The 26,843-nt window shown below is 37.4% G+C and overlaps 1 protein-coding gene across 2 annotated transcripts in view; it reads left to right on the top strand.

Moving 5' to 3' along the window:
- hs6st1b (heparan sulfate 6-O-sulfotransferase 1b) overlaps positions 1-24,401 on the top strand; it is a 74,129-nt gene extending 49,728 nt beyond the window's left edge. Inside the window, exons 2-3 of one of the 2 annotated variants that reach the window (XR_009203308.1) lie at positions 21,119-24,166; positions 24,300-24,318. Coding sequence is in view for 1 of the 2 variants with exons in the window: in XM_058376527.1 (XP_058232510.1) it covers positions 21,119-21,824 (706 nt within the window). In the remaining variant the exon portion in view is untranslated. Of the gene's footprint in view, positions 1-21,118 lie in introns of both variants that reach the window. The other variant, XM_058376527.1, reaches the window with a different exon arrangement.
- The last annotated feature ends 2,442 nt before the right edge of the window (positions 24,402-26,843 follow it).

Below are 26,843 nucleotides of genomic sequence, written 5' to 3'. Positions count from 1 at the left end.
AGAAATATATAATAAATTGATATTATTTCCTTTATATTATTAATTATTGTTAAATTATTCAATTGTGATTACATTTAATGGCAAGCATGAGCCATTTCCCAGTCGATGGCAAATGACGTCAGATGCACGTAATGTGACGCCGCTAGCTTTAGCAGAAAATGGTGAATTTTTTAAAATATTGAAAAATAATTTTGAGCTAATTTAAAAGATATTTCTAAGATTTCTTGTCCACCAGAGTCAGTGTCATCAGCTATATAGAATTTTCTTTCTCAGCCCCACCCCTTTTCCAGTATGTAAGTAATGCCGCGATTGTTGAGTGAATGAAGTGTCTGAACTTTTTTTTATGTTGATTAAGTGAAAAAACATGTATAGCGTGACAGAGAAAGACCAAGAGAGGGAGAAAGATATTAAGTATGCTTGTGATCATGTGATGTTTAAAGACAATGTAGATTATGTGCAGGCAGGGACTCTGGCAAGACTAGCTATGACAGCATAACTAAAAGGGAGAGCCAGAAGGTGACAGACATGAAGGCTTCCCAGGACATAAAACGTCCAACCACTTCACATTCAGCAAACCTGAGCAACTTGTGAGGATGGTAAGGTGACAGCATCCAAACATCCCAGTACACAAACACTCTATGCCCATGAACCTTCCAGATCTGCTCTTTTGCCAAAGAAAAACTATACATTGAAAGCTTGACTAAACAAATGTGTCTTCAGCCTAGACTTAAACATTGAGACTGTGTCTGAATCCCAAACACTAATTAGAAGGCTGTTCCATAACTGTGGGGCTTTGAAAGAAAAAGCTCTGCCCCCTCTTGTAGCTTGTGCTACTTAAGGTACTACCAAATAAGCTGCACCCTTTGATCAGAGTAGGCTTGGTGGATCATAAATAACCAAAAGGTCACTCAGGTACTGTGGCATGAGACCATTTAGTGCTTTATAGGTCAGTAATAGTATTTTATAATCAATGCGAAATTTGACTGTAGTGTGGCTAAGATAGGAGTGATGTATTCATTTCTTCTGGTCTTAGTTAGGACTCTACTTGAAGTGTACTTCGTCTTGTTGGAATATCCAGAGTGAACATACTACTCAGTGTTTATACTGCAAAATAGTGTAGAATAGTGCTTAGAACAACATTTTTTTATTACATTTCAATAATTTAAAGTGCCTAATGCTACTGGTAAAGAAACGTAATGAACACATTTAAACCAAGCAGATTATGTCCATTATAGCAGATATGCAGAGAGATATATATATATATATATATATATATATATATATATATATATATATATATATATATATATATATATATATATATATATATATATATATATATATATATGCTTTATTTATTTATTTTTATTTTTTTCATTCTTTCTTATTATTAGGGCTTCTACATTTGCTGTGCATTTCTGTGTTAAATCAAAGTGCTCCAGTGCTTCATAAAAAACTCAACAAATTTAATGAATTTAATGCAAGGTGCTCTGTAAGATTATGTCTAATAAATAAGGATCCATCCGACTGCCTTTATTAAGCTGCAGAGGCGGAGCTGTGTATGTACAGGAGCTGAAGTTCTAAGCATAGTTTGTGGGTACAAATCTAAAGTACAAATCTAATAGATGGTCATGTTTTGCCTCTGATGTGCCATCTAATGAACGTCTCCTTTATTCTCCCAGATGTGTAAGAAACACCGGCGGGTAAATGAACAATGCTGTATCAGCGCGCACACACACACACACACACACACACACACACACACACACACACACTTGTACAGCCACATGGAAAATAGAAACTAGGATGTTGTGTGCAGAAAGAGCAAGAGGAGAGCAGCATGTGCTTTTCACTTCAGGGGCTTTAAAAATGAGAGGAAGGCTTTCATGGGTGCTGGGTGCAACTGACTGTGAGTACACCTGTCGGCATGTCACCATAGCAACCTCATTAGCGAGCCAATTGGATCAAGGCAAGGGTTAGAGATGCTGAAGCTAAGGGGACCAACAATTCGGAGACACAGAGAAATAAAAGAGCATGATTTCTGAGAGGGGGGGAGCGAGGGAGGTATAAAAAGAAGAAATCGTTCAAGAAAGAGATGAAGAACAGAAGGAGGGAGAGAGAGAGAGATGAAAAGAGTGAATAAGAGAGAGAAGGAAAGAGCAAGGGAGGTATAAAAAGTAAGATAATGTTCAAGGGAGAGATGAAGAACAGAAGAATCAAGAAACAGAGAGAAAGAAGAAATAGTTCAAGAGAAAGAGATGAACAGAGTGAGTGAGACAGAGGGAAAGAGTGAGGGAGGTATAAAAAGAAGAAATCGTTCAAGAGAGAGATGAACAGGGGAGAGAGAGAGAGAGAGAGAGAGAAAGAAGAAGGAGGTAGAGAGGGAAAGAGCAAGGGAGGTATAAAAAGAAGAAATCGTTCAAGAGAGAGATGAAGAATAGAAGGAGGTAGAGAAGAACACATACAAGTGAGAGATGAAGACTGGTGAAAGAGTTAGACAAAGAGAAAGCGTGAAAAAGCGTATAAACTCTGAATATTCTAAATAGTAAGCTATAGAGATATATTTTGTACTTTTTTGAAACCTTCACTGTTGGACGTTTAACCTGGACTATAATCCATTTCCTCCCTGTGTAATTTGTTTTAATGTGAACACATTTATGAGGCAGAAGAAGGAAGAAAAGTAAAAGTGTGGTGATGTCGTGCTTATGCACACGGATAATTGCCTTTAAAACGAATAGCTCTCTGGCCAGTGGCGTATCCAGAGTAATTGTAGAGGAAGCCAAGTGACCGAAATATCCTTCACTTTCAAGCAAAGATGTAAAAAGATTATATTACATTTTACAGCTATGCTTCATCATCCACACTGTAAAGGTTGCAATCCTGTTCTTTTTTCATTTCATTGTGTTTGTTTGTACAGCTGTTTGAAAAATTGTAAATTATTTACTAAATATTTGGATTCATTTATTGCAATTTTAAATTTATTAAGAAAAGACACTTTCTGTTCCTGTTTTACTGACATTATATAGCTGTGAACAATGGTTCCCTCACCAGCCTCTTGTTTTTTTTTTTTTTTTCTTCTCTTGAATTTCTAGTCCTCTGTACCGAGAATTTTTTTTTCTGCTTTATGACTAACTATATAATAACTATGTATACCTGAGACTCCATCCATAAATATTAAACAAAGCCGTGCTTACAGAAATCTTCACCATATCAATGACTAGAAGCTTTTCTTTCCTCCAGAACAACACGTTTTTTTGTTTATTTTGAGGCTTGGATTATGCAGCACATCCAAATAGAGGTAATAATAGAAATGATTATTGAATGCAGTAATATCCAGCTGCACACACCAAAATTTCAAATCTCAACCTATTAAGCCAGTATATGACTTCTGCAGACTGAAATAAAGCCCCATATTCCTTAGCAGCTCTAAAACACATGCTTTATTCACTAGCAAAATTTCACCAAAAAAAAGTTCATATTCATCTCAAAGCTTTAGCTAGCTAACATGAACTGAAAATCATTTTCAGTCAGGGCCGTCTCCTGTGATGTGCTGAGCTCAGGGCAGTGTTTCTCTTCCAGAACCCGGGATGAAGGATTGTTGCTTGTGCATGGTGTTGGGCTCACAAATAAGCTGAATAAATGGCAGCGTAGCAAATTAAGCATTTTTAATAGTCAAGGACTTGAATTGCTCTTGTTATTTACACAGGGATTAATTCTGTAACCATGCAGAGTTCATACCACAAAAGTGTCGATCTCATAAAATTCCCCATTCCAAGCGTGCACCATTAATATGCTGGTGTAAATTTGCCATGTACAAGGTATACCGAGCAAAATCTATCAACTGGCTCATGCAGTATAGCGCCAAAATAATAACCAGTGGAAAATTGCAATCCATTATAGAAGGCTTAAAGGTGAAAATCAGCTTAAATTGTTAATTAAATTGAGGTAGCTGTTACAGATATAGAAAAATGTGCAGCTTTTATTGAAACCTTGCTGTGAGTGATTAGGCATAGGCAAGTACACACACCCACCGTCCACTTTAATAGCACACCTGCTCATTAATGCAGTGATCTAATCAGCCAATCATCTAGCAGCAGCACAATGCATAAACTCATGCAGATACAGATCAAGAGCAAAGATCAGAATTAATTAAAAAAGAAGGTGTGATTTCTGTGATCGTGGCTTGGATGTTTTTGCTAGATGGGCTGGTTTGAGTTTTTTCAGATACTGCTGATCTGGGATTTTCACACACAACAGTCTGTAGAGTTTATAGTGAATGGTAAAAAAAAAAAAAAAAAAAAAAATCAAAAGCTTCCTGTGAGCAGAGGGTCAAACACGTTGTTTATGAGAGAGATCAGAAGAATGGCCAGATTGTGTTGGTATAGACATCCGGTCAGCTCAGACCAAATAATCACTCTTTACAAGCATGTTGAGCAGAAAGGCATTTCAGATTGCACAACCCATCAAACATCAAAAAGGTGTCTAGGAACAACAGCAGAACACCTTAGGTTTCAGTCCTGTTAGCCGAAAACACAAATCTGAGGCTGTCATGGGTACAAATGCACTCAAACTGGGCTGGGAAAATATGCTGTTGCTCACCATAGTTGTAAAGAGTGACTATGAGTTACTAAACGCTTCCTGGCAGTTTGATCCAATCTGACCATTTCTCTCTGACCTTTCTTATCAACAAGGTGTTTCCAAACACAGACCTTTTTCCATTTGTTTTTCACACCATTCTATGTAACTTCATTCAGCAACTTCTGAAATACTCAATCCAGTCCAACTGGCACCATCATCCATGCCACGGTTCAAGTCACAGAGATTACACATTTTCTTCATTCTGATGTTTGATGTGAACATTATCTGAAGCTCTTGACTTGTATCTGCATGATTGTATGCATTGTGCTACTGCCACATGATTGGTTCTTCTGGCAAGATAATGCTTTCTGCCACTCAGTAAAAATCGTATGATTTGAAGAACATGACAAAGAGTTCAGTGTGATTATTTGGCCTCCACATTTTCCAGATCTCAGTCTGATTCACTGTCTGTGGGAAGTGCTGGACAAACTATGATTCATGGAGGCCCCACTTACTCAACTTACAGGACTTAAAGGATCTGCTGCTAACGTCTGGGTGCCAGACACCACAGTACACCTTCAGAGGTCTTGTGGAGTCCATGCCTCAATGGGACAGAGCTGTTTTGGTGGCACAAGCTGGGCCTATGTGATATTAGGCAGGTGGTTTTAATGTTCTGGCTAATCGGTGTATATTTCCCTAGTATTTCTATCCAATTTAATAAAACGTTTAACAAAGACATCAGAGTTAAATGAGCAATTACAAATAAAACATACTTCATGTCTAGCAGCGCAGGCAGCAGATGATTACTGATATTGTTGCTGTTTCTTTCTATCGACAGCTTATTCTCCAGGATCAATATAACATTAGTTTCGTACATGCTCTGACAGATCTGAAGTTTTTGTTTATAGCCATTGCTTTCTGCTGTCGGGCAGAAATATTTTCCCCTCCATGCCTCCTTCGCCAGTTATCAGAGCCTCTCCCAAGCTGAGGCAAAGGCAGCAAGCTCTTCATCGTTTTATCTGTCGTCTGCCAAACCGCACTCGGAATAACATTAGTGCATGATCTACAATAAATAATAAAAAATGATGTTTAAAAAACATTAGCAGAGGCTGTTTTGCATTTTTGTTGCTGATTGCAAAATTTTATCTCAGCATCCATTTCACACACACGTCTATTGCTATCATTTCAGCTGATGTATAATCAGTGTGGAGCTTAAACTCGATCCTTCAGTAGCTCTCTCATCTTAAAATAACTGAGCTTTAAGTTATTTTACAGCATTTTCTGAATGCTTTTTGCTAGGTTTAGCACTGCATTTGCAGCAATGCTGGTTTTAAAGTCAATTCTTTTGATTTAAAAAAATGTGTGCATTATAGGTTTACGGGACTGACAGAGACATTTCTTTTTATCTCTCTCTTATTTATTTTTTTCCAGTCTCAATCCACCATTATCTAATTAAATTGGAGTTATTATTGGTATTAGATTGGTACCAGCCTGAGCTCATCACTCTCTCTCTCTCTCTCTCTCTCTCTCTCTCTCTCTCTCTCTCTCTCTCTCTATATATATATATATATATATATATATATATATATATATATATATATATATATATATATATATAATATTTATTTATCATTTATAGAAGTTATTTTAAAGAAAGCCACACAGCTCAACACAACACTGCAAACAAACCTCAAACATTTATAGATCATGTAATAAAGAAGTTGGAAAATAACGCAGCAGCTGTGAAACTGAAACGGTTTTCTGGCAGCTGGTAGATGCTCAGATGAAGCTGGATTGTTCAGCACGGTTGAACTGAATGGATTTAATCCAAGCCTCAATGACTCAAAAAACAATTAGCCATTAAATAATGCCAAGTGTTTTTTGTTTGTTTTTTTTTCTTTTGTTGGAAGGCTCAAGAATTAAAACAAGATTTAACGTAATCAAAAATTATAATATTATTTTATTATTATTATCATATTTATAATATTAATAAATATTTAATATTGAAATATTGCAAAATAGATCAATATAATAAATATAACTATAAGAAAAATATTAGTAAAATAAAAAAATAAGAAACATATTAGTAATATTAACAATTATTACAATATTAATAATGAATAATATTAGCAAATGTTTAATTAGAGTATCTGTTATTATAAAAAAAAAAATCTGTGCTGCTGTGCTGAGAGGGTCAAAAACAAAATTTTTATTTATTTATTTAAATAGTTAAAAAGGTTCTCAAAATGGAAACCCTTGTTTTAAGAAGTAGCAATCATGTGTTGTTATAGTATCACTAAAATGGGATGTTTCAGTTTAACTGGATGTGGAAAAAAAAATAATAATAATAATGATAAAACAAAAAAGCAAGACATGTCAGTACAGTTTGAAACATATTACATTCAGGAACAGAAAAGGAAAAGAAAAGTCAGGAAATGCTTGCTCTGAAAACGAGCGTCCATACCATCCTCTTCAGGCAATCAGCATTAAACTGCACACAGCACCACAGACACATACAAGTCTGTTAGAATATCTGTTAGGAGATATCGTGATATTTTTAAACTCATTTTTATTATGTGAGTTTATCCAGAATGTGTCTGACAGTCAACACTGCTAGTTTTAGCTTGGTAAATATTCGTATATCTGAGTTCTTATACCCTGCTGTTTTTCAGTCTATTCTTTCTCATCTCGTTTGAAGAGCAATATAAAGATTTAACTGAATGCAGCTCAGGTACAGTCAGAAATGAAAGCAAGAGCATGAGGGAATGGGGTTGTAGCCCTTAGGCAGTCAGAGGGGTGTTTATGATGCTGCTACTACCACTACTAAGCGCGCACACACACACACACACACACACACACACACACACACAATCACTCTATCACAGTTTTAGGTAGCAGTGTCTCCCAGACAAGCAGAACCTTGACTATAGAGTAGTACTTTACTGAATAATGGATAACTGGTTATTATTTATTTTGGTAGCTTAGTGACTAGCACATTTGCCTCATACCTCTTTATGTTCTCTCCGGTTTCCTCTCCTGGGCCAAAGACATGCTCATATAGGTTGATTTTTCTGGTTGGTGTGTGTGTATGTGTGTGATTGTGCCCTGCAGTGGGTTGCCACCCTGTCCACAGTCTTGTGCTAGAGTTCCCTGGGATAGACTCCAGGTTTCCTGTGACACTGTGTAGGATAAAAGCTTTAGAAAATGAATATTCTCTTTATACATATATATATATATATATATATATATATGTATGTATATATATAATTTATAATTTATAATTTTTTAAACAGCATTCCATTGTTTAAACTTTGCTAATTCTTGTCCTCTGTCTAATTCTTAATCCTAATGTCATTAATGGCAATAATTGAACTTTTTTTTTTTTTTTGCACTCTTTTCCCAGTTGTTGGACTGGAGTGAATCAAACAATATGAATATTTGATGAATTTTTCAAGGCCACTGTCTTTCTAACTGGCATTCATGTGACTATAGTTTATTGGGAATGCCCTGGCCGACCTTCACTTTCGCTGAAGGTTCTTCTTTCCTTTTATTTTCTTTCCTCAAAAAAAAAAAAATCTCAAATTCACACTGAGACTTCACAGCACAATTTCTTTCTACTGACCTCACTTGACCATCACAGTGGAAACTACACTATATGATTAATGTTTTTTCTTCGTTCCTCCGTAAGTGGAGGCGCCTTCTGAGATACTATAATTGTTTTGTACGTTCTTCTTTCTCAGGGTTACTTAGGGCTGTGCAAAGGGACCTGACCTTATTCTGTGTGACTTTTTAATATATAATATATTCTGCATAGAAAAAATTCTATGCTGACTGTAACAACGTATCCATGTATCCATTCTTCTGGATTGTGATGTAAAAGAAATTAAAATGAAATAATAAACCTTGACTGACTGTCCACCGTGCATGCCCTTTCCTTCAGAAAGTAATTGGAAGAGAGAAGGAAATGTCTAGGTCTCTGCTCCGTGTCCCTGTGGCTCATCCATGATGAAGAAATCTGCCGAGGTCGAAGGTCACAAATTCTCGTCTCAGGAGAGAGGATCTTATTATCTTGTGGATTTATAAAGGGTGTTATTATTCCTGCCTGAGCATTTCTCCAGGCTTCTCACTGCACACCACTCACCTGGGAGCAGTTGCTCATTAATAAGCATGAAGGAGTCATGCCTGTCTCTGTGAGGACACAACATGTGCTGTCTTTATTAAATCAGGCTCCAGCCTCCTCCTGTGGTCTGATCTGCTTGATCCTTGTGCTTGAATGATCTTCTCTTCTTTTGCTCTATTTTAAAAACTTTACAGCATTAGGGATTATCCTGAAGTTTGATGTATTTACAAAATCTTATCATACTGTTAGAGCTGGAACCGAAGAAACAATGTTTTTTCAGTGGTTTATATTACCACTGAGAAAACATTACCTCCCGTCACCAACCACCCAGAACACAGACCCAGACAAAACAAAATACGCTGAAAGTAAAACGGTGAAAGTAAAACATTCTCTAATCTATAATCCAGGGCTGTTTAACTAATATTTGTGAATGTACAGCAAGCAACTAACCCAGCTTGGTGGCAACATCTGGAGGATTAGTTCGCTATAAATCGCTATACATAAGACACCTTATGTTTTGTTTCGCTCTAGATTGGTAGCTAGGTACAACTTTATTGTCATTGCAAAGTACAGGTACATAGCAACAAAATGCCGTTTAGCATCTACCAGAAGTGCAAATAGTAGAAATTGCGCAAATGAACAAGTGCAGGTAAATATGTAAGTATGTACATCAATAAATAAGGCTATGTCAGTATGTGCATAGAGAAGTATGTGTAAGTGTTTACAGCATATAAAGTGCAAACAACAGAGTAATTGTATATTTAAAAGAGCAATTATATCTAAAGCATCTTTGTGTTACTACTTTTGGCTAGAACCAAGTGGGATGTCGACAGTATTTGGAATTTGACTCTCGGAAAATAGCAGCATAGTTTTTTACCGATAAATTTTTTAACATCTTGGATGCATCACAAATCACATACTTATGCTCTTTACACTATTTTATAGTATAAATAATTTTGGTTGTCTGTTTCAACCCAAAAAAGTAAATAAATAAAACTGTGGAAACTTTGAGCACACAACGATTGTAACTATGCTTATGTAGTGGAAAAGCGGCGGGGCTACCAGGTGATGACATTGGATAAGAGAAAGTTGGCTGATGAAGCTCTAGTGAACAAGACACCTTACAAATTAGTGCACACCGTGTGATTTTATTTATTTTATATTTATTATGTCATCTGCACTCAACTGCAAAACTAATCCTGCTTCCGATTAAAGGATCTCTTCCACTAAAAGAGATGTTCTATTTGAGATGATACTACCCTTCTCAAATTCATACACTAGATAGTTGTGTACAAAGTGCATAGTGCAAGTGCACAGTGTAAGCCCTTGTTTTTTTCTGTCGAATTAATTTTCTTTGAAAAGTGTCCTTTTTCTCAACATCTTTAGCCCTGTAGCATTTAATATAATAAGCTACAACTGAGAATCTGAGTTTTAGAATACCTGAATCAAGCTATGGGAGGGATTTATTCATTTTTTTGGACATTTTTTTCCAGATCAGTCACCTAAAATTCTTTGCTTGGTCCTCAATTAGAGCTAAATTTCCTCCTTAAATAGCCAGTGAGGAACTTTAGCTCTCCAGCTGACCTGTTCATTCCTGCCTGTGAACAACAGACATTAAGCATCAATCATATTAAGTAAAAGCTCCAGAAAACGCTTTGTAAAGCAATCCTCTGCTTTTCATGCTACGGCTCATGCCGAGACACTTGGAGTAGATTTGGGAACAAACTATTATATAAAGAAGAAAAAGTAAGTGGATAAGCAGACTTCAGGAAAGCGGTGATGCTCACAGCCCTGAATCCCACAATGCAATGGTCCTTTTCACACCCAGAATATCCAGCGCAGAAAGCAGAAAGCAGCATGTGTGTATGAATTCATTCACTTGCTTTGATTAGATGCGATGTCTCCACTTTGCACAGCTCCAGGGAGTGTGCAGAATTCCAGTAGAGCTTCTAGTTTAGCACTTCCTCTGTAGTGGTACACCTGCCACCACAAAAATGACACTCTGCCTGGAGGTCTCCTGCTCAATTATTATCAGTGACACCGATGCAGAACACCTGGGTGGATTAAGGATGGTACCCTTCTGCCTTAATTAATATCTTATGCATTAATTTATTTGCTATGTGATATGTAAGGAATAAAACATGACAGAGCATGCTGGTATTGGAAAGTAATAAAAAAAAACAGGGTGGTGTGATGTGGTTACTACATCAAAGTTGATTATTTTCTAATAAATCACAAGTATTTTAATCTTAACAGCAGTTATGTTTTTAATATTTATTCATGAATGTCTTGTCGTACCTTTTATCCATTTGTGTGTCATTGAGCATCCACAAACAATTTAGTTCCTGTTATCACATATATTCTAGCCTCTATAAACAGCTATTCCTTACCAGCATCTTGATTTATCTCTCTCTTAAAGTTAAGACCATAAAATACCAAGTCCTCCATTCTGAAGATTTCCCCATGGTGAAAAACCCAAAGTTACACCTTTACACCTCTGCTTGATATAAAATGCTGGCACTGGAGACTCCATGTAAAAATGCCTCCTTACACAAAAAAATCACCAAATCTACATCTTTGTTGAGTCTTGATGATTTTTTTTTTAATTGTAGATTGCATGCTGTTTAAATCCCTGCATAAGTGGTTACTATAGAAACAGTAACACATTTCAGTGAGCCCATTAATATATATTTAATTTCAGTTATATAGTGCTTCTAACAATGGACATTTTCCAAAAGCAGCTTTACAAAAATAAATCAATTTATGATGTAAATTCTTCATTTTAAAATTGTGCTTTTTGAGTAAGCCAGAGGTGAAAGTGGCAGGGACGAAACTCTCTGATACAATAAAAGATCTCTGGTATAATAAAACTGTGCTTTGCCTTTACGATAATGAATCAACACCTTCTAGCAAATCAGATTTAACCTTTTTCTCTGTTCTGGGTGAAAATGAACTAAGATCTTTCATTTTTCTACACATGCCACTTTCCAAAACCTCTGCCTCTCTGTTTGTTTACAGTTGATGGGTTTCTGTGACCGTGAACATAGCGGCCCCTGTAACTCTGTTTAGACTATGGTGAAGTTGGTGTGTTACTCACTGTTAATCTTATATCTTAATATTTTTAATTATTATCATTTGAAACTCTGCATAGACAATTTCCTGAGCTCAGGATCAAACTGGGGATGCTGAAACTATGAGGCATCAGTGGCACCCTTATTTTTATTTTATAGCAGTTCATATTTTTATTACAGAAATCAAATCACTTTTGGCAATCATTTAAAATGCTTACCCAAATTAAAAACTTGTTAGTGTTTTTTTTTTTTTTTTAGGGTTATTTGCTTTTTATTTATGAGGTGTATGATGAGGGGTTTATATTTGGCAGAACATTCTTGAGACAAGGAAGGATGGCAAAAACATGGTGAGAAACAGGAAAGGACAAAGAGGAAAAGGGCAATCCTGGGATAATGAGCTGTCCTCTTTTGGTCTCTCTCTGTGTGGCCCTGTGCTCTCACCTGTGCAGTGTGTGCTCCATCTGGTCCAGCGAGTTGGAAGCCCCTTATCCTGAAAACACTTCTAAGGAGCTGTGATTTATTGGAACGAATCGCAGAGCCAAAGTCAAACAGCAGAAAGGATCGAGCCTTCCTTTATCTCCCTATGGGTTTCCTTCAACAAGCACCTCATCCCATTTCATGCCTTTCTCTCTTGTTCTCTCTCTCTCTTCTTTATCTTTCTGTGGCCGTCTCCCGTTCTGAACACACATCATCATTTTCTTTGGTCCGTCTCTGCTTTACCTTCTAAGAAAAAAAAAAAGAGTATCCATCTCTCTTAGTCAGGTCCTTCTGGTGTCAGGAAGAGGCACAGCTTTAATCTTTCCTAATAGATGAAACATTCCTGGCACCTTTGTTGGTGTAGTTGGCGCAACCGAACTCCCCTCCTTCGCTTTTTATTCGCTTTCCATGCTGCTCCTTGGAAATCGGCTACACTCCTCTGTGAAGAGCATGTCTAGTGCTGTAAAGGAATCCAGCCAGCAGAGCCAGAGAGCACAAGGATCGACTATCGTGTCATTCAAGTGTTAATTACCTCTGACCTCAGTGGCATGATTTACTTTTGAGGATAATTTGAACACTTGGCAGCCATTCACAGTGTCATTAACTTTTACCTTCATTAGAGGAAAAGTACTGCACAGCACATAAACCCGTTTCTGAATGTGAAGAGATTGAGGAAGAAACCTCAAATGAATCTTTTTTTGTTGTTGTTTTTGTCGTTTTCTAATGTAATGAATGTCACAAGGGCTAAATCTCACTGGTTCATCTCAGTGGTGCATCCTATTAAGTGACGTTCTTGTATGTAGATCATCACAAAAAGTGTGCAGAATTTTATTTCCCTATTATATTTGCTTGACCAATGTAAGCAGAGCTTCCTGCCTGCAAATTTATGAGCATCACTCTTTTGACCCACAATACCAAGAGCAGATCTGACATCCATTTACATGTTTAGTAATGATTTAAATGCCAGGAATTATGATAATTATAATACTAGGGCCATTGCCTGGGTCACAGTACATGCTGTCAACAACTAGTCAGATGAGATGCATGTTGATTTAGCAGGCTTTTCATTCATACAGGTTTAAACAAATGTCCGTATTCATAAGCCGTCTCATGGTGGCTTATCTCATTGTGCTAAGCATAACTGACAAAATCGATAAAATTATGAATTTGTGTGAAACAGCGCAAACATGATACTTATTGGTCCAACTGTAATGTAAGTTTCTGGTTATATTTATCAATCTGAACATAATCTCAAATGAATGGCTGAAATGAAGGCTAAATCATTTACATTGTGTTTCTTTTATTTGGTATTTTATTTGCATATTTTATTCTTAACTAATAAACTGCATTAATAATGCATTATGGAAAGTTGTCCACTGTAAGTTGCAATTTAGTGTTAATTCCACACACCAAAAATAATTTGTCTTCTTCGTGTTTCAGTTAGCAAGAATTGCTCATTACCAAAAACCTAAAAACTTCAGGTCAAAAATGAACAAATCAGGGATTGAAATGCAATTAAGATTTAAAATAAAGTAGGACAATGATTGTGCAGAATTAGTAAAAAGTTTTGATTGGTGTCTGATTTAGAAAAAAAAAAAATACAGGGTCCAGAAGTCTGAGCCCAGTGGTGAAAATGCTTCTGTTTCAATTCAACACCATATATTTTGCCATTAAAATGATATTATCAGCAGCGATTTGAGTAGAAAAGTAAAGTGTAGGAAGTATTTACATGAATTTCAGAAATTCTTGGTATTTGGTGCATCCCCTTGCAGAATAATGATCCATGTTCATGATCAAATCCATCAGCGTGTCATCTGCGTGACCTTTTGTACAAAGGAGTTAACATCATCAATTTTACACATTTGCTTTAAATTTTAAATGGTGACCCAGGAATTGTGCAACACCTTCTATAGTGAATAGTTACAATTTTAAAGATTTATTTTGTTTTTGAATTTTTAAAATTCTTAAACTTTATTTACTTGAAAAACATTTCTCCGAATGGTCCCCAAAGTTCGGACCCCATCGTACAGATTTTTCTCAGATATGTCAGCAATATTATGTTGCAGTTATTGACCATTTATTTAATTAATCTAATTACAAGTTCTATAATTGTATATTTTTTTTAAATGCCGGGAATTAATGTTTACCAGAATTTTTTTTGGTGTTTACGTAAATTTTTAAAATAGTCACACTACTACATCAAACTAAACGTTCGTCACAGCCCTACCAGCACCTGCATTCAGAACTTCCCCATAAAAATAAATTGTAATTCTAATGGATTTTTAATTTTAAATTCATTTTTCTCGCATGGCCTTTCTTGGTTGTTCAGACAAAAAGACTCTCAGCCTCCTCTCTACTTGAGACTAGGAGTGCAACTTCAAGTTCAAGACATTCAAGAAGGTTTTCTCAGCATCACACACATCCGGCAGCCCTGTGCAGGAGCGAGCCGGGCTGAAAGATGGTGTCTTTGTGTTCGGTGCTGTGCAGAGGAGCAAGCGGCACCTTATTCTTTGTGTGCTCGCAAATGTGATTCGGGATGTTCAAAGGCTGTTTGGCAGCGAGAATGCGAGGCCAGGATGCAGTAGAAGACTGAGGGGAACCCTGTGGCAGCTGGCTCGCTTTCTTTTTTTTCCTTACATGAATAATGTACCAGTGCTCCACTTCTCAAATTTAAACTCAGCATAAAGAAATTATGCAGAAATTGGGACGCCTAAATGTGCAAACAAATAAAGATGCATGATCTGTATATGTGAGTGTGCGTAGGTGCATATCTTTATTCCTTTTTTTTTTTGAGAATGTACACGACAAAGCTGACGAGCAAAATCTGCATTTTCTACAGCTACTTCTCTTCAGCTCTGTCACATTGAGTGACTTGTCAAAATCCAAGCAGTTCCCTTTCTCAGAAAGGCCTGTGTGTTCTGTCGATATCTGGAAGCCACTCAATTTGTATTTAAAGCTGATAGCAGATGGTGCTTCATAGGGTCACCATCTTGCCTTGCTGCCCCTCAATCTTACACTCTGCTTCAAGCCCCACCAACCATTACTCCAATCTACATCAGTTAAACTGCCCATACTGTTTTTTTAATACTTTTTTTATCTCCAAAAAAATGTACTGCACTATCAATGTCAATAGACATTCCAATAGATGCCTGTTAATCACACAATGTGTGCAACTGTGCTGAAAATGCTCCTCTAATTTTGTTGTAGTGAAGTAACTAAAAAATATTGGTGTGTTCAAATTGTACTATTACCAGGTACTATTCTGAGTAATAGGTAGCAAACATTAATTGATTGATTTAGGCTTATACAATTTCCAAGATTTCCTGTTGTCCACCACACACACACACACACACACACACACACAATGCACTCAATGCATCGTAGCAAGTGGGATAATGTAGGCACATATTGCCTTGAGACATTTTGCTGTATCTTATTTTGACTGAAACATATTTTCTGAAACGCTAGCCGAGGTCACGCTTTTTTGTGTGTTGGTTGTTTTGTTTTTTTTGCACCGAGACAGCACTCTGTACTCGGTCACTATCTGTGTCTAGTGTCTGTCTCTATGCAGCTATCTTCAGGGCCAAGTTCTAGGTTTGCTTGGTTAATTAGCTCAACAGCCATGTGTTATTAGTATTGACCGACGCTTTAGAGAGTGGGCCGGCCAGCCATTACCTTTTTATTGGATAGAACAGGATCGGCTAATCTGTTGGGACGTGTGCATGAGTTTAATCACCGTGGAAACGGGGAGCGGCGTTATTAAAAAGCCAGCTCAGCTGACTTCTCACTGCGACCGCTCCAGTTTTATAATCATAATAGGCTCCGGGCGCTGTCCCTCAGCGTGGTAAAGATGTTTCCAGATGATAAAGAGATGGATGGGTTTTAGAGCAGGAAACAGATTAAATGGAAAGGGCTACTGAGAAGTGATCATTAGGCCTGGAAATGTATGAAACTGTATGAGGAGGGTTGTGATTCTCTGTGGATGTGGTACTGTATATGTGTAATATAATGAGGTGGCATTCTCTGTGTCAGGTTACTTTTCTGAGGCTCGTGTCCATGACAGCTTTGGATTGTTGCTCTTGGTTTCCTCACTTCCTCCTCTTAGTTTTTTTTTCCCCACTTCACCTATTGTCAAAGTTGTTATTTAGAGCGCTACATCCTCTCACTTCCTCTTATGCACCTAGAATTTTCCGTTTCTTATTCTCTACTCTCTGTCCCCAAACATCTCCTCTCCTTCGCTGCCAGATTATGTAAATTGCCAGGTTATGGTGAACAAATATGCAATTATCATGCTGAACACAGTCAGCTGTTACTTCTGTGGATCAGATGCCACTAATCATCACACTGCTGTACAAAGCAGTTTATATGTGCACTCTGCCCCCATGTGCATGCTCAGAGTACTACATGTGCCATGCTGGGAATTTTCCACTGACGAGGTGCTGTTACTGTACTATAATCACTATCACTATTATATCTTTTCCACCAAACAGCCATGTTTTTACATTTCTGGCATTTGGCAGACGCTCTTATCCAGAGCAACTTTGGCAATTGAGGGTTAAGGGCCTTGCTCAGGAGCCCAGCAGTGGTAGCTTGGCATACCTGGGATTCGACCTTCTCGACCTTCTGATCAGTAGACCAAGACCTTAAACACTAAGCTAGCACATTTTTACCATTTTGATAACCAGATGTATGAGGTTGCCAATGAAAGGTGAAGGAATATGAACTATTATTGCTTTACCAAGTGATAAAGTTTGATACAAACATGAGAATTCGTTTTATAATAAACAGTATATGTAGTATAATAGTATTTATAGTAGACGCCATTATGTAGCATATATTCTTTAGATTAACACCAATAGCTTGTAGAATAGGCCCTGTATGAACAGCCTGGAGATACATGGGATTGCTGTGGATGATAACATTTATTGGTAACATTCATGAAAATGGCTTTGGAGTGCAACAGTTGCTCTCAACTTCAACAAGATGGTCTTCATCTTAAATTAAATATGAATTTCCTGGTTACATAATTGCACTTTTTGAACTATATAGTACACAGTTATAGAAGGGAAATGATTGATATTCACACTCTCCGGTGTTACCCAGGTGAGGACGGCTTCCTGTCGGCTTCCTCTTAAGGTTTCTTCCTAATATCATCTCAGGGAGTTTTTCTCAGCACTGTCAACTGTGGCTTGCTCTGTTTGTGAAAAGCTGCTTTGTGAAAAATGTTAAGTTATTACTAAGCAAATACAAAAGGATGCAAAGAAAATATTTGGCTATATTTTACATTTCTGGCATTTAGCAGACGCCCTTCTACAGAGCAAGATATGTTTTTATCTCATCTTATACAACTGAGCAATTGAGGGCTAAGGGCCCAGCAGTGGCAGCTTGGTTGGTCAAACTCACAACCTTCTGATCATTAGTCCTTAAACACTAAGCTACCACATCCCCTGTATGCACTGTATCACTATATGCATTGTATATCTATATGTAACAGCTAGGCTTAGTGAATATTTATAGAACCATCAAAATTATCTCTTCTAAAAACATCCATGCTGTTTCAGTATTATGTTTTGAAAGTTTGCTGTGTGTGCTGCAAAAGAAAACAAGGCAGTGGGCGCTGTTTGGCTCTCTGACCTTGTGTCTGACACCTGTATCATAAACAGTACAAAAATTAAACTTTTAATAATTGATCCTGAAATATCTTCAAAGATTCTTGCACTGATCATCATGAAGTTTAGTTGCTCAGGTTGCTGTTGTTATGATTGATATGTTGGCTTCCCAAACCCATGGAACCCTGGAACCGAACTACTGGCACAGTGGAAAAGTGTAGAACATTCTAGGCACAAACTCACTAACTAGCACTGACACTTTGTCAGTGGAAGGTACAAGAATCTCAGCTTGAGATACTACCTGCTGTGTGTTCCAGTCTTACCTGCGATTCTTCTACACCATTAAATAGCAGCCATGTGGTGATGCTCTACAGCATAAGCCTAATCAGTGGTTTGTGCAGAGGCTAGAAACTAGGGTGCTTTTCAAAATAAAGTTCAAGTCACTTCATGGCTGTTGGTGTTTAGCTGAAAGTTAGTTTAGGTTTTTTTTTTTTTTTTAATCTCATTTTATACAACTGAGCAATTGAGGGTTAAGGGCCTTGCTCAGGGGCTCAGCAGTGGCAACTTGGTGGACCTGGGTTCTGCACTCTGATCAGTAGTCCAACACCTTAACCACTAAGCTATCACATCCTGATGCTGCCTGCCACATCCTGATGCTGTATAACAAGGACCATAGCTTTATGTCATTTCTTATTTTTGTGCACTGCCTGAGATTCTCTGTTAAATGAAGGATTGCTGTGCGGTAGATGATGCATTTCCCTTTCTTGTCTAGTTGATAAAAGGCCGGGATGGAGAGACATCACATTGCAAACATTAGCTAATAACTTATTCTGTCTGCCATGGTGGGGGCTGGAAAAGGTTTGAAACGTACACATCTTCAGACATACACACTCCTTTTATCACTCCTGTCTCCATAACATATTGAGGTAATGTATAGTCAACAAGTTTCCCATCCGCATCATCAAGATGGTGAAATAATGGCCGTCATCTTTCTAGCTCTCATCCTGGAAAACGGCTACAGTGCACATTTCACTTGTTTGCGTGATTTGAAACACTTCATCCATCTAACCAGCTAACTATCAGTGTCTTCCAAAGTCAGCATGTGTATTAAAACAAGGAAAGCAGTGTTCTATAAGAGCTGAAGCTAAGTGTATGATTGCCTTTTAATTTCGTACGCCCCAGTGGGTATGTCGGTTTGTTATTTGAACAAATGAACTATTTGTTTATTCTGTACCTTGGGAATAGTCATGTCCCCCTGGCAAGTGTGTTTTATGCACGAGTGGGTGTATGTGTGTGTTTGATTGTGTCAGCAAGGTCAAAGTCAACCTTCCAGCTTCACTGCACTACAGGTAACTCTGATTACACTTAGTCTCAGGAATGTTCCAGCAATTTTTTTTTTTTTCCTCTCTCCTGTGATGATGTTTCAAGATGTGGATCTCTGAAAGTGCAGACAGGACAGACAGGAAGAAAAGTGATGGACAATATGAAGCTGCCAGGGTCTCTGGGGCTCATGTAGAGGCCATGACTGCACATTTATGGCTTCGATTTATGGGTGAACCCATGATTGCGATGCCATTTAGCCCTTGTAACTATAACACAGTAACCTTTTTTCCAAACTTTTTTCAACAGTGAATATAAGAAATCTGACATTTAGTCTGCGTTTTTGTTAAACCATTGATGTTTTTAAACATTTCTTCACTCACCGTGGCTGATTTGTGTTCTTAGGCTATACAGAACGTGATAATTTATCATCCCTGTTAATGGCTTGAGGACATTCTGATTTACTTCAACTTATTAATTTTAAAATAAAAGTTACTTTCAGTTTCTAATTTGTGTGTAATTTGGGTTATACCTTTTCAGTAACCTTTTCGGGAAAATGACATTCATATCATTCCTATCAATTATCACACTATATACATCGTATTAATGGGATAGACTTGACCAGTGATGATCTCCAGTTTGCTGTTCCGAGATTCTTCAGTGGGTTATCAAGGATCCACACCATCTCCCCACCTCCAGCCTGAACGATTCACACTAAATAAAATAGCTGTTGTCTCTTGCATCACTTTCCGTTCCTTTGGTTTGCATGATGCAGTAGGATCCTGGCTTTACTTAACTAGATATATTTCTCAGAAATATGCCTGTGACTTCCTGTCTTCCTGACATTAAGTTCCTGTGTCCAATGAAGATGCTGTTCTTGTTCAACTCTGGCACCAAACATTCTCATCAATTCTGTTCTGACTTCCTGTCGTCCTGGCATCCAGCTCCTTTGCCCAATGAAGATTTTTCTTGTTCAGCACTTGGTCTTAATCCATTGTAGGTCCATTTCTAGGCAAAATCCAATCAGTGATATTCTCTGAAATGTCAAATTTGCCAAAACATTTTCTTTGTTTTCTCATATTAAGCATTTGAAATGGCTGTCTGGAACATCAACAAATACTGACAAGTCACTAAGGACCTATTTTTATTCCATTACAGTGTCCAGTTGATGCTTGGCTGGTCTTAGTAGTGGATTTTATTGACTTTTGGATCTTTTTATTGCAGTTTTACAAGCTAGGGTATCAGTGTAGATTTATATGAGAGATAACAAGAGAAAATGGCTAAGCTCTCAGATGATTGCTTAAAGCATCATAGGATCCCTGCTTGCCATATTTGACCAAAGAGCCCTAGTAACTGGGGATTATAGTTTGATAGATGATGTGCAGTCATAGCCTAGAGCACTAAGCTTCCGGAAGAAGGTGTTGTTTCACTTCTTTCATCCGTCTCCCTTACTTCCTTTTTTTTTTCCTTTTGTGTTTGCAGATAGTGATGATAAAAATATATTGATGCTGTTCTATTTTTTTATTTCTTTTTTTATATATATATAAAAAATATATATAATTTTTATATATATATATATATATATATATATATATATATATATATATATATATATAATTTTATATTTTTATATTATATATATATTTATATATATATATATATATATATATATATATATATATATATATATATAATATAATATAATATAAAAATATAAAATAATAATATAAAATAATAATATAAAATATATATATATATATTTTTTTTTTTCGCTATTGTATAGCTCTGTTTTCTAATCAGTGGGGGATGTGCTACTGCTACTGCAACATTTAAAAAAAATCCCAAACGATTGAAAACCCTTTTAGATTACTATTTATTCTATTTTTGTAATAAGAAATGCTTTTGTTTGTCACTGACAAACCTCTCTTCATTCCTTATTTCAGGAAGTTCTACTACATCACGCTTCTTCGGGACCCAGTGTCAAGATATCTAAGTGAGTGGCGGCATGTGCAACGAGGCGCCACATGGAAGACGTCATTGCACATGTGTGATGGCCGCACACCGACACCTGAGGAGCTTCCCACCTGTTACGATGGCGCGGACTGGTCGGGCTGCACTCTTCAGCAGTTCATGGAGTGCCCATACAACCTGGCCAACAACCGGCAGGTGCGCATGTTGGCTGATTTGAGTCTGGTAGGTTGCTACAACGCATCCACTCTGCCTGAGAAGCAGCGTGCTCGTCTCCTACTCGAGTCAGCTAAGAAGAACCTGCGTGACATGGCCTTCTTCGGGCTCACAGAGTTTCAGCGCAAAACCCAGTACCTGTTTGAGCGCACCTTCCGTCTCCGCTTTATCCGGCCATTTGTGCAGTACAACAGTACTCGTGCTGCCGGTGTCGACCTGGAAGAGAACACCGTGAAACGCATTGAGGAGCTCAATGAGCTTGACATGCAACTCTATGACTACGCAAAGGACCTGTTCCTTCAGCGCTACCAGTACACACACATGCTGGAGAGGCGTGAGCAAAGAATGATGCTCCGAAATAGAGGCTCTTTCCACAGCCTGGCACGGGAGGAGGGCGCAGGGGGAGAGGGTACGGCTCGGCTACCCACTGAGGACTACATGAACCAGATTGTTAGTGGATGGTAGCCCAGGAGATCTCTCTTTATAAAGAAAGAGAGACACAAAGACAGATAATGGGTGGAGAATCCATCTTTTCTTCAACCAATGGAGAAATAAAGTGGTTATCAAGGACTAGGTTCCCCAGGAATCTTTAAAGAATAAGATGCAAAGGAAAACAGGCAAAGGTGGAGGGTGGTGGAAGCGGCCTTTTTCCGAGAGAAGGGATCATTATGGGTATTCTCTCTATCTCTCTCTTTTCCCCAGGAATCTTTAAAGAGAGAGGTGTATAATGAGAGAAATGAGAAATGGTGAGTGAAGGAATCATTTCTATTTTAGCTCATGTAGAAAGATTGGGATCATTATAGACCCTTTCTCTCATTTCTCCCAGAAATCTTTGAAAAGACAGAAACATGCAGAGACAGAGAAATGGTAAAGATCATGGCCAGAGGGTCATCTCTTCCTCAGCTCAGAGACAGAGAGGAATCATTGCAAGCTCTCTGTCTTTCCCCCACTAATAAGGTGTAGTTTGGGCCAGACCTACAAGAGATGGTAGTTACTGAGAGTGCACCTTTCTGGATGGGTGAGCACATATCCCACCCTCTTTATAAAACCCAGACCTTAGTGACAAAATTGTAAATGCTTAAAACAATTCAACCAGTAAGGTGTTGTTTCACTGAGCTGCAACAAAATTCTACAAAGCTTAGTTTTGTATAAGAATGGGAAAAAAAAAATTGTGATTAAAATCACTTGTCTTAGGAAAGTCATCCAAAATACCGGGGATATTCAGAATGTTTTATATTCTGTGTGTAAATCTTAAGTTTCTTTTCTCTTTTTTTTTTTTTTTTTCTTTCTTTCGGTAAACTGATGTGAAGTGCAGAGACTGGAACTTTCCAACATGAGATTATTATTAACAGACGCTGTGACTGAGTTTGCTTTAAGAGAGATATATGTTAATATATAATACAGACATGGCCTTGGTTTTCCAGCATATGTTTCTATCATTGTATGTGCTGACTGTGTGAGTGCTCAGCCTCTCTGGGTACGACATTTTACTCGGTTAAATGGAGATGTTTTTGGCAAGACATGTTCACGTCATAAAGAAATAAGGTAATGTCATGGCTCCATCTCCAATCTCAACTGCTTGTAAGAATAGTACCAGAAAGTAGGACACACGATAACAGTCACAATCCTTTTTTTTAAATGGGAAAAGCATGAAGTTTTGCTTTAAAGTGTGTGCGTGTGAGTGTGAGTGTGTGTGTATGTAACTGACATATAATTGTGTGCGTGCGAGCTTTGTTTTTTTTTCTTCCTGTTAAACGAAAATGCATTCAACATGAATGAGCCAATCTCTCAGTCCCTGCACTTTAGCTTTATCATAAAGACTCCACACTAAAGTCCCTCTCACATTCCATGCATTCATACCGAATAACACTAAAGCAATTACTGAGGTGATTCGATTCCTGTGCCAGGACAAAATGTGACAAAGCCAGAGATGGCTCTTCATAATCGACTCTGTCAATCCTCCATGAAAGCGTACTTACCCTAATAAGAGAGTGTGGAAATATGTAGCGTGTGCGTATGTGTGTACAGTTCTATATTTGTGCGAGAGAACATTTTAATATGAGGCATTTTAAACACGTCTCCCCTTTGTTTTCCATTCATATTCTATATTGTTGTACTGTATTAGTACTTCTGTTATGCTAAATTGATCTTAAAGTTACCAATAAAGACATTTTCTTTTTTTCTTTTTTTTAAATAAAAAAAAAGCCTCCATCAGTTTTTGATTTGATGATCATTGTACAGTATGTGACGATTTTCCTATCAATGATAACAATCTTGTATTTTATGTTGTCTTTTTACAGACAGTATTTTTGTGGCTGACCTGCTGTAAGTGCAATTCTAAATAATTGAACATAAACACGTAATATCCTTCGACTTCGGCATTAAATGAAACTACATCCTCAGAGTGATTGGGAGCTTTTCAGGACAGGAAAAACAACAGAATTAATATGGATGTTATATTATTCATCATTCTAATTGTAATCATTATTTATTTTTCAATTATCTATCCATTTGACGCCTCTAGACGTTTAATTGCTGCTTGTTTTGGATGCTTCGTGCTGGATCAGAGTGATCATGGAAACTCCTCCACAGCTCTCACTGTTCATTAAGCCGCAGATGTGTTTACTTGATAACTAAAGACTTGGGAGCACTGGGAGCTATCTAAGTCTTCCTGTGTTGGAAAAGAAGTAGGAAAAAAAAAGCCATGGAAGATGAAAGCGAGAGGGTAGATGATGGTAGAGATGTCAGGATGATGAGAGGAAAACGACACAGGCACGCAGATGGCAATGACTGTAGAGAAGCCTCGGGTGAGCACTACAACAGCCTGGAGGCTCATTATACACACACACACATCCACACACAAACTATGGTACAGAGGTATTGTGGGAAATAAAGAAAAAAGTTGTATAACTGGTTCCTTTTCATTTTGTCTCTCCCTAGGTGCACTCTTTGAGTGGCTTCTTGAGAACTGAACCTAAACCTCACTTACAGACAAACACTTTAGTTGCAGTTTGAGTAGCACATTTTCAATATATTTATAGTGCTTTATCCACAAAAAAAAAAACATATTCGTCCACCACCTTTTCCACTCTCTATATAGAGTGTAACTGCAATTATAACAATTAATAAATAATTAACTGCAATTATGTTTATACTCTACCAGTCCGGAATCTGGTCCAAGCAACAATATGAGCTAATGCAGTGCTAAAACACACAAAAGAAGGCAGTCCACACCCTTGTCACCCTGTCTTGACAACAGGATTGTTTTCACACAAACAACTCCAGACTGCATAAATTTGTGTCATTTCTTCTCTGTACAAAATCACTGTAAAATATGATTTAGACCTAGATTACAGTTTGGAATATTGTATGTATGGATTTGCTCTCATTCAGCCACCAGAGTATTAGTGAGGTCAGGAACTGTTTTTTGGATGTGTAGATGCATGCAGTCAGCGTTACAATTCATCCCGAAGGCGTTCAGTGGGGTTGAGGTCATGGCTCTGTGCAGACCAAACACCAGGCTTGGAAAAGCATCTCTTTATGAACTATGTGCAAAGGCTGCAGACTACAACTTTTTCTGCCATTGTAAAACTTAACTAACAGGAAGTTAAAAACTTAAAACTACTGAACCACTGATTTTCAACTTAACCCAAATGGGTCTGAATAAAACAAAACAAACACACACACGCACACAGGTGTTTTCCAATTCATTAAAAGCAAGTACAAGATACTTGGAGTGGAAGAAAGTAACAACCTCATTATGTAGTAATGTATTCTCATTACTGTGATTGAGTAAATTGTTCACAATAATGGTACTTTTTTGAGTATATATAATTCATCATATTTTACATTTTTAAGTTTTTAAAAAAAGAAATGTTTATTTTTGATCACCATTACAAAGCAGTGGCAACTGGTGGTTTTGTAGAATAGATTAAACAAATGGTTAAATTTAATTGCCACTTGTATTAGGATTTTAGAGGCAGCCAGGTGGTTCCCATGTAGAACTCCCATGAAGGCAATCAGCTGCCTTATAGATAGATAGATAGATAGATAGATAGATAGATAGATAGATAGATAGATAGATAGATAGATAGATAGATAGATAGATAGATAGATAGATAGATAGATAGATAGATAGATAGATAGATAGATAGATAGATAACTATTGTTTAAAAATACATTGCTTTAATTACTCAAGTATTTTTTTTATTTACCTATTTACTGTAGCACAAGTCATTTTCTTGATCACTGCTTTTACTTTTATGCTAATGAATTATAATTATAGTAGCAGTTTGACTCAAGTTACAAAGTTAGTTTGACACCTAGCTTCCATTGGAGTGCTAATCAATAAACAAACAAAAAGAGAGAGACAAACATTCCTATTTTGTATTCTGAATTTTTTATGTTCCTGTAAAGCTGCTATGAGACAATTCCTTTGTTAAAAGTACTATACAAACAAAATCGAATTGAATTGAAAATTATTCCGAAGCAACTGATTCCTATTGAACGTCTACACTTCAGGCACCAAATGCTTACTCAGCAGCAGCAATGTCTAAGACAGTGAAGACAGATGAGCATCCAGTACCCAGCTTACCAGTTATCTTTCGTTTTAATGCTTCAAAGGAAATGGAATGATAATCATCTGCAAATTATGCAAGCTAAAACCCATAGAGATACTGGCATTTCACAACTCAGCAACCAACCTGAGCATCTAGGCTTATAAACATGTCAAGCCTAAGTCATTAGCTAGCTGAATTAGCTAGCTCTGCTTTTAAATATAAGATGTCACTTCAATGTTCAGCAGTAATTGTCTGTTTGTTAAATTTTTTATGTCTATATGTGCCACAGAAGTTGCTGTCATGTTGCTGAAAAAGCTATGCTATGATGGATTGCTATCAGAACACCCAGTGCGTCACAGCTTTCTGTATATGGGGCTGTGTAGCCACAGACCAGTCAAAATGCCCTTATTCACCACCAGAATGCCAATCATAGCCATGTGAGCATCAGAACTGGACTATGGAGCAATGGAAGATTGCTTTCTATCAGAATGGTGGCCTGGTGGTCTGAAGAATCGTGTTTTATTTACATAATGTGGACAGCCTTCGGAAGAGATGCCATTCATGTGGATTTTACTTTGACATGTATCACCAACTAAATATTGTTGTAGACCAAATATACCCTTTCATGGTAATGGTATTCTCTACATTTCTGGCATTTGGCAGATGCTCTTATCCAGAGCGACAAACAAAAGTGCTTTAAGTCTCTATCTTTGAATACATTAACACTGGTTCAATAGGTTACAGACTTAGGATACCATTAGCCTAAAATTAACAATACATAAACAGGGAAAGATAAGAGCTAGTTTAAGTGCTTCAGGAAAAGGTAGGTCTTAAGACGTCATTTGAAGACAGAGACTCTGTTGTACGGACATCTAGGGGAAGTTCATTCCACCACCTCGGTGCCAGAACAGAGAAGTCTAGATGA

This window comes from Hemibagrus wyckioides, linkage group LG23, assembly GCF_019097595.1.
Source record: "Hemibagrus wyckioides isolate EC202008001 linkage group LG23, SWU_Hwy_1.0, whole genome shotgun sequence".
Lineage (NCBI taxonomy): Eukaryota > Metazoa > Chordata > Actinopteri > Siluriformes > Bagridae > Hemibagrus > Hemibagrus wyckioides.
The sequence above is the reverse complement of the archived record's forward strand: the minus strand, read 5'-3'. Positions and strand labels throughout refer to the sequence as shown.